Source organism: Kryptolebias marmoratus, linkage group LG4 (genome assembly GCF_001649575.2).
Source record: "Kryptolebias marmoratus isolate JLee-2015 linkage group LG4, ASM164957v2, whole genome shotgun sequence".
In the NCBI taxonomy this organism is placed as follows: Eukaryota; Metazoa; Chordata; class Actinopteri; order Cyprinodontiformes; family Rivulidae; genus Kryptolebias; species Kryptolebias marmoratus.
The window spans coordinates 13,764,584-13,772,771 of NC_051433.1; the positions used below are offsets into that span (position 1 = coordinate 13,764,584).

At 45.4% G+C, this 8,188-nt stretch overlaps 1 protein-coding gene across 1 annotated transcript; it reads left to right on the forward strand.

Moving 5' to 3' along the window:
• The first annotated feature begins 199 nt into the window (after nt 1-199).
• On the forward strand, nt 200-5,067 carry LOC108235762 (tripartite motif-containing protein 16-like protein). Its single transcript, XM_017415984.3, has 7 exons — nt 200-757; nt 1,381-1,476; nt 1,557-1,778; nt 1,854-2,007; nt 2,106-2,162; nt 2,764-2,841; nt 2,953-5,067. The coding sequence occupies exons 1-7, from the start codon at nt 278-280 to the stop codon at nt 3,492-3,494; spliced, it is 1,629 nt and encodes a 542-aa protein (XP_017271473.1). The 5' UTR covers nt 200-277; the 3' UTR covers nt 3,495-5,067.
• The last annotated feature ends 3,121 nt before the right edge of the window (nt 5,068-8,188 follow it).

Sequence of the window (8,188 nt, forward strand, 5' to 3'; positions counted from 1 at the left end):
AGTAAAACTTAATATTTGAAGTAAAATTGTGTTATTTAATTAAGGCCCTTCAGAAAGACTCAAAATGTGATGATCTAGATTACTTTAAAGGATTCTGAGAAAGTCTGGCTCATGTTTGTTTTGAATTGGATTCAAATATTTTAGCCACGCCCACTTCAGCATTTAAACCAACCAATCAGCACGTGGTCTGAGTTTTTCCGTCTTTCAGGAAACGAAACCAAGTGTGGAACAAAAACAAAAGAAGATAAAAAAAAACCCGCCTTTCTTCACCCAGGACATGGCAGAGCCTCAGGTCCCCGTCCGCCTCGCCCGGCTCTCCTGCCGGATATGCGCACGGCTCCTCCGGGAGCCCGTCACCATCCCCTGCGGCCACAGCTTCTGCCGGCGGTGCATCTCCGGCAGCTGGGCGGGAGTCGAGGCCGGCTTCGGCTGCCCCGAGTGTCGCCGGACGTTCCCCTCCAGACCTGCCCTGATCCGAAACGCCACCCTGGCCGAGGTGGTGGGAGACACAGCGAGGAGCTGGAGCGGGAACGAAAGCAGAAGAGGAGGAGGAGGTGGAGGTGGAGGGGCGGACCCCCCGCCGAAGAGAGCCCGGAGCGGCGCGGAGCCGCCCGGCGGGACCTGGTGCCGGCGCCACGCGAGCCCGCTGGATGTGTACCGCTGCTCGGACGAGGAGCTCGTCTGCGCTCGGTGCGCCTCGGAGGAGCACACGGGTCACGTGATCGGCGTCGTGGGGCTGGAGCGGAGCAAGAAACAGGTGCAGAAACACACACACACTGATCTGTGAGAGAAGTTACTGAAAGGAACCCTGAAACGACACACCTGGATCTGGAGGAGAACTCGCTGCAGCTTGAGCTCCCTCTGCTGGCTGCAAACAACAACAACAACAACAACAACAACAACAACAACAACAACCTGCAAACACAAACAGGAGAACCAGCAGCAGCTTCTCACCTCAGAGAGTGACTCTGTGAAGCAGGGGTGTCAAAATTTAGATAGATAGAACTTTAATGATGTTTTAATTAAAATTTTATAAGTTAAATATATAAATGAACTTTGGTTTTAGATGTAATATGTCAAATTATTCATAGAGGAATACCAATTACCTTTTTCCAGTGCTACATTATATAGAATTCAGAACAAACATACTTTAATGAACAATATATATCAAACTTGAAAAGAGACATCATTAGCATTCATTTTTATGTCATACTCTCTATCATCAGCTTTTATTATTATTATTTGTTATTTTTTTGGTAATACATTTAATCACAACCCATTAAACAGCAACAGAAGATAAAAATAACAAAATTCTGAGCATATGGCAGATAAAATGTTTTGTGTCTTCTCATGTGTTCGTCCGTCCAACATTTGCTTAAGGCGGAGCTGAGTAAGATCCAGGCGGAGCTCCGGCAGGTTCTCAAGGAGCAGGAGGAGAAGCTGGAGAACAAGGAGAGGCTCTTCAAGCAGATTAACGTGAGGAACTCGTGGCGCTGACGTTTGTTTGCTTCCAGCCCGGCGCCGCTCTGATCCCTCTCTGCCGGCTCCCGAAACAGGAGGAGGCCAGGGAAACGGAGGACCACTGCGAAAGCGTGATCGTCTGTGTCACAGAGTGCCTCCAGAAGCACTACCTGTCCGTGAGGAGGCTGATCAGGGCTCAGGCCGAGGAAGCCGGGGCTCGGGTTCCCGCCCTCGGGCTGAAGGTGGAGGAGATGAAGGCGGCGGACGCCGAGCTGGAGCGCCTGGCACGAAGCGAGAACAGCGCACGGTTTCTGCAGGTGTTACATTTGCTCCACGGACGCACAGCTGTACCCGATCGTCTTGCCGCTCACACATCTGGTTTCCTCTGACAGGAGTGGCCCCGGGTGAGGAGTCTCTGCAAAGACATGCTGCAGTTCTTCACCGATCCACTTCCTCCCTTCGAGGTGACGAGGAGAGCCGTGGAGCAGCTCGGCCGGCAGCTGGAGGAGCTCTGCGACCAGCTGTTTGCCTCCGTCTATCACGCCCGTACGTGTCCTTACTTGTCTTCACTGATGTACTGAAGGCTGGTCTGGAATCGTCTGATTTTATTCTAATTTTATAAAATGTGTTCTTGTTTTGCAAAGCTGACAGAGACGAGCAGGAGGAGGAGAGGAGTGGAGCCAGCATCTCACAGCCCCACGGTTTGGACCTGAAACTCGTCATGTTTTACCCAAAAGAGATGTTTAAAGTTTTAGGTCTTTAGACGAATTCAAGCAGGATAAAATGGGACTAATATAAGGGAGACAAACAATTCAAGAGGATAAAAAGAATTTAAAATAAAGAACAAATAGATTAAACTTCTAAATGTCTTTTTAAAGAAAAGGAAAATATAATTTAACGTTTTCAGATAAATAAAATGGTTCCTCAAAAAACTGAATTAAATCAACAGAACGAGTACAAATTCTTTAGATTCACATCAATCTGGGTAGTTTTTATTTATAAGAACCAACTAACCAACCAACCTGCCTACTTACCTACTAGTTATCCAACCAACCAATAAACCTACCAGTTTGTCAACCAGCCAATTAAGCAGTTACCAAACCTGACTAACTAACTTTAGTTATTGTCATTATTCTTTTTTAAATAAAATTGTCCTTTACTAAGGTGGATGGGACTTTTTGGTTTCAGTTTGAGACAGAATTGAGACATTTACTGGGACAGAACTGAGATGTTCACTGAGACAGAAGTGAGACGTGGCGCCTGGTCAGATTTGCGGCCCTGAGGTTCTGGTCTTCTCTCCAGCTGCAGGTCAGAACGGACTCAGCGGGACTCTCAGTGAGACGGACTTGGCGTCTGCGACCAGAGAGGAGCTCCTGCGGTGTGAGTTCCCCTTCAGGCCTGAAACTCATTGTGTCCTCGCCTCACGTTTGGACCTCAGTCCGACCTGCTGACTCCTGCTAACGTTGTCCTTTGTCTTGTAAACGATCCCAGATGCCTGCGAGCTCTCTCTGGACCCGACGACGGCCCACAAGGACCTGACCGTTTCGGATGGAGACAAAGAGGTGGCGTTACGCCCTGAGAAGCCTACGCCCTCACCCATCCGCTACCCGCAGAGGTTTGTCAATCGGCGCCAGCTGCTCTGCAGGGAGGGGCTGCAGGGCGGCACATTCTACTATGAAGTGGAGCTGAAAGGAGACAAGGCAGAGATCGCCCTCGCTTACAAGGGAATCGACAGGAAATCCAGTTTTAAAACGTCGGCCTTCGGAGCGAACACCAACTCCTGGAGCCTGGACCGCTCGTCTTCCTACTCCGTGAGCCACCGAGATGAAAGCGTCCAGCTGTCAGCGGCTCCCTGTCACCAGAGGATCGGAGTTTATCTGAATTTCGGAGCGGGAACGCTGTCTTTCTTTGAGGTGCAGCGGAACGAAGTAAAGTTTCTTTACAAGGTGGTGGCCGAGTTCACGGAGCCGCTGTATCCGGGCTTCTGGCTCGGAGAGAAATGCAGCATCAGGATCTGTGATTTAAAACCGTAAATTCTGCTGAGGGAGCGCATGAAGCCCCAGGGTTGAGGGCATGATTTGAAGTTGGGTTCGAAAGGAACGTTAGAAACAAATACCATCCTACCTGTTGCAGATGGCTCTTTGAACGACCTCAGTTTGGAGAAACTGTTTAATTCTGACAGACTGACGACGTAAAGGTTGGTTTGAGCAGCGCCGAGGACAGAGTGGATTGTCGTTGTCTTAAAACAACTCCAGTCTCGAACATTTCACATGAACCTTACTTTGTAAACGTTTCCATCGCTTTTAGGGCAGGAATGTGGACCTGCTCCAGGCTGCACCAGAAGTGCTACAGCTGCTGCTGCTGCTGGTTGAGATGGAATCAGCCACACTTTTAAATGACCACATAAAGTAAAACTGGGGTCGGCACGGTGGTGCAGTGGTTAGAGCTGCCTCCTCCCGCCCGGGGCCTTTCTGGGTAAAGTTCGCAGGTTCTGCTCGTCCGTGTGTGGGTTTCCTCCCACTGACCAAAAACATGCATGTTAGGTTAGTTGGTTACTGTGTGAATGGTCGTCCAGTTTGACCCTTCATGTCTTCTATGAAGAGGACGGATGGAAAAATAAGATATAAAGTTTATAAAATAATTTAAATAATGTTTGCATGAATCAATCTGGAGTTGTTCTAAGACAGCAGCATTCAACCAACCAACCCATCAACCAACCTACCAACTAAACCAATCAACTTACCCACCAGTCTGCTAACCAGACAGTCAACCAACCTACCAACTAAACCAACTTACCCACCAATCTGCTAACCAGCCAGTCAACAACCTACCTACCAACTAAACCAGCCAACCAACTCAATAAACCAACCTACCTACCAGTCTGTCAACCAGCAATTTATCAACCTACCTACCATTTAAACCAACCTACCTACCAGTCTGCTAGCCAGACAGTCAACCAACCTACCAACTAAACCAACCAACCAACTCAATAAACCAACCTACCTACTAGTCTGTCAACCAGCAATTTATCAACCTACCTACCATTTAAACCAACCAATCAAAGTCTGCTAACCAGCTGGTTAACCCACCCACCTCCTTCAGTTTATAAAGGTTTCTTTAACCCTCGGAGCTCCTGACTCAGATCCATCCTGAGCTGCAGGTTGGATTTCTGACGGTTTTTATTGTTTTTATTTCTCTGAATCCACCAGCAGTTAACTTTGTAAGATATTTACCTCTGAAGAAAACTAGTAGCACTCCTCTGTCAGTGAAATCGTTATCAGATGTTTGAGGACCAACACAAACCTCAGAAGAGGGAAATAATCAGGTCATTTAAATCAAATTATATAAGTGATTGTATTTTTTCGAAGCTCTTATTGTAGCAGAAACCTTTGCACTGATTTATTTATCGTCTCTGTTGACGTTTCTTTCATTTGTTTGTTGTTTTCTCTGCACCTTAAACACGTGGCTGAACGTCCCTTGAATCGCAGTTACTTCCAGATTTCTTTTGTTCAAACTGAACAAAACGAGGTCGGTTTAAAGCATTTCCATTTATTTTATTTACTTCCTGCAGTTTATTCAGTGTCAATAAAGCACGTCTGAACACCAGCTTTTGTTTGATTTGTTGAAAACGATTTATAAACTTATAAATCATGCACAACTAAAGTGTGTTTTTAGTAAGAAGTGTCTGAAAGTCCAGGAGTACAACAGCAGTTTTATTATTTCTCCGTGTTCGGGAGTCTTACAGTGATGATGACCGAGGAGAGACGAACAGGAGCATTAAAGGGACATTTCTAAAAGTTTCCTGTACATGAAGCGCTCAGTGAGGCCTAACACACGCCAGTCTGACTACACACACATTTGTTTTAAAATACACACACACACTTGAGCACTTGAGTCCCTGTAGGTGGTTTCCAGTTATTACTAGTTTCTATCATTAGGTTAAATATCAGGATATTGCTTTACTGCTATTATTAGAACAACAAAACAAACTTTTATTTGCCATCTGGTGGAGAGAAAAAAAGTGCTTTAGTCACATTCATTATTATTTTAGTAACATTTACAGCTGAGCCTGATGACATGAAGAGAAATAATCTTTGGGAAAGTTAAAGACGATAAACTATGTTTCTAAATCTGACAAACTGTTAAAATCCAGATGATTAGGTCTGTTTTAACCTCTGTTAAAGTTTGACTTGTTTCCCAGTCTGGCCACCTTCTCCCTGATTCTCCAAGGTCAGATCTCTCTGACTGCAAACTGCTAAACCGGTCAACCAGAGGTGAAGAAACGACAACATGTAACGTGAAACTAAATGTAAATCCATAAACCTTATATATAAAGGGATAAATCCCACCTAATTTACAGCAAATATACAGAATAATTAATATATCAATTTACACCCTAATGCCATCGCTTTGAATACTGCAATAAAAATACTTAATAAATTTACATTTTTTCTGTGTAAAGCAACGTAAATGTGCTCCGTTTGAACAGTTTGTTACTGTCAGTGTGTACAAAACTGAAACACTTCACCTGAAAGACATTCATCACTAAGAGAAACACTAAGAGAAGTCTAGTACCCAATACTAAAAACAGTATATTAGTATTACGCTACAAATATGAAGAAACCTGTGCTTGATGTGAGGCGTCTAAGGCTTTCTGAGTTCAGCTGCTGACAATATTTTAGGTTTCTAAATCTTTTGGTCCTTTTTTTTTGTGTGTGTGTGTTTGTTTTGGTCAAACTTTGTGCTCCGGGAGATAAATACTGCATCTGATGACCGCCGACGGTTTCACGTGTGCTTTAACGGTCGGAGTAAGTCGTCTGTGTGCCATAACTGTGCCTGATTTCTTTTTGTGCTGTCGGACAACGAGCGGACCAGCGTGCTCGCTTCAGATTGACGCCGACGAGTTGTGCCTTTACGTCACAAAAAACAGATTTAAAAACATCACATTGATCTGTGTTTTCTGAGTTTATAAAACTAACCGCAGGTCACTTTTGAAAGCAGCTCAATGTGTGGTCCTAATATTTAGAAGTGGGGCGTCGGGGAAAGGTTTTGAACGATCAGTATCTTACCTGTTGCAGATAGCTTTTCTTTTTTTTTACTCCGAGCTAACGGCTAGTTTGAGCAGAGTACGAAAACAATCCGAACTCAACGGTTTCATAGCAGTTTAAGCAAATGCTGCTTTATAAACATAACCAGCATCAGCTTCACGTGTTATTCCTGCTGAAATATTACGATATTCCTGCATGGAGGTGCTACAGCTAGCTGCTGCTAGTTCCGCAACACTGACGGCTACGTAAAGGTTTATAAATCAGCGCTTATTGCGAGTTCTTTATTTCAGAACTAACTGAAAGACTCCAGGGTTGAACGAGTTACAGTTCTACGAGGTTCGGTCAGTCCGGTAACCTGGATCTTCTCTGGATCTTAGATTTCTACAGTTTCTGTGGCAGGGGTGCCAATCCTGGTCCTGGAGGGCCATCATCCTGCATGTTTTACTTGTTTCTCTGCTCCAGCACACCTGATTTGAATCAATGGGTGATTAACAGGCTTCTGCAGAACATGAAGAGGTGATTTAACCACTGAATCGGGTGTGTTGGAGCAGGGAAACAAGGAAAACGTGCAGGATAGTGGCCCGCCAGGACCAGGATTGGAGACCCCAGATTGTACTCTCGAACAGGCATTATTTTCACAGATCAGCATGTTTTAATAACACCGGCGGTTCCCTCTGGGTCCAAACCCCAGATGGTCGCCACTCTTCCATTGCAGTTTTTGACCCGTTCCCATCAGACGCTGGGAAACGGTTTGAAACTAGAGTCGTTTCAAGATGACAGCTCAGACAAGCCGCTAATCAAACTCTGCTTCTCTGAACCGAGTTCTATCCACAACAGGTAAGATGTTAACCGTTCACGATCTTCCCGCTTCGGAAAATCCGACCTGTTGCACGTGAATCTTCTTCTGTGCTGGAGTTGAAGTGTCTCGTTGTTTTGTTTTTTACTCTTTGGTGACAAGCTAAAACATGGAACCCGTGGATCGTGACACTGACACTTTAATCTCCACGAAGGGATAAAAAAAAAACCTACGCCGCCCTAGATTTTCCTTCGACTTTTTTTACATTACTATTTACAAAACGTCTGGTGCACGTAAACCCCTGCAGGAGGCTTGACTTTGGGTTGAAACCGGACGTAAATGTGTGACTTCGGAGCTTTTAGGGACGTTACGTGACATGGACTCCGGTAAAAGTGACTTCACCTGAATCCTGAAAATAAAAAGTGCACGTCTGTGTTCAGTTCAGATCCCCTGCATAATATTAGACAGGAAAGAGCGTCGTGCCGCCTATGGCTTTGACAGTCAGTGTTGTTATGGAAAGCAGCAGATGTTTGGTTTTATGAGTTTAAATAATCCAACACGCGTTCACCTCTGTCGTCTGCTGTCCTGAGAGAAAATCCGTTCTGACTCTCAAGGTTTTCTTTCACTACATGTGCACTGTGCTGATGGACTTAAGATCCTGTTTGTGGCAAGCAAATTACCACAAACCAGATCATGAAAACGAAAACAGATATTTGGGGCAATTTACCTCTAACTGGAGCACTTGTCCTGATGTGCAGCATGGACACATCCCTACATTCAGGCTGCTCCATGGGGAGATTTTGGGGAGCATATTTAAACTACATGGCTTCGTGTGAGGTCAGCGGGGCAGTGATGGGAATCCTTGGTGTCCCCCCCCCCCCCC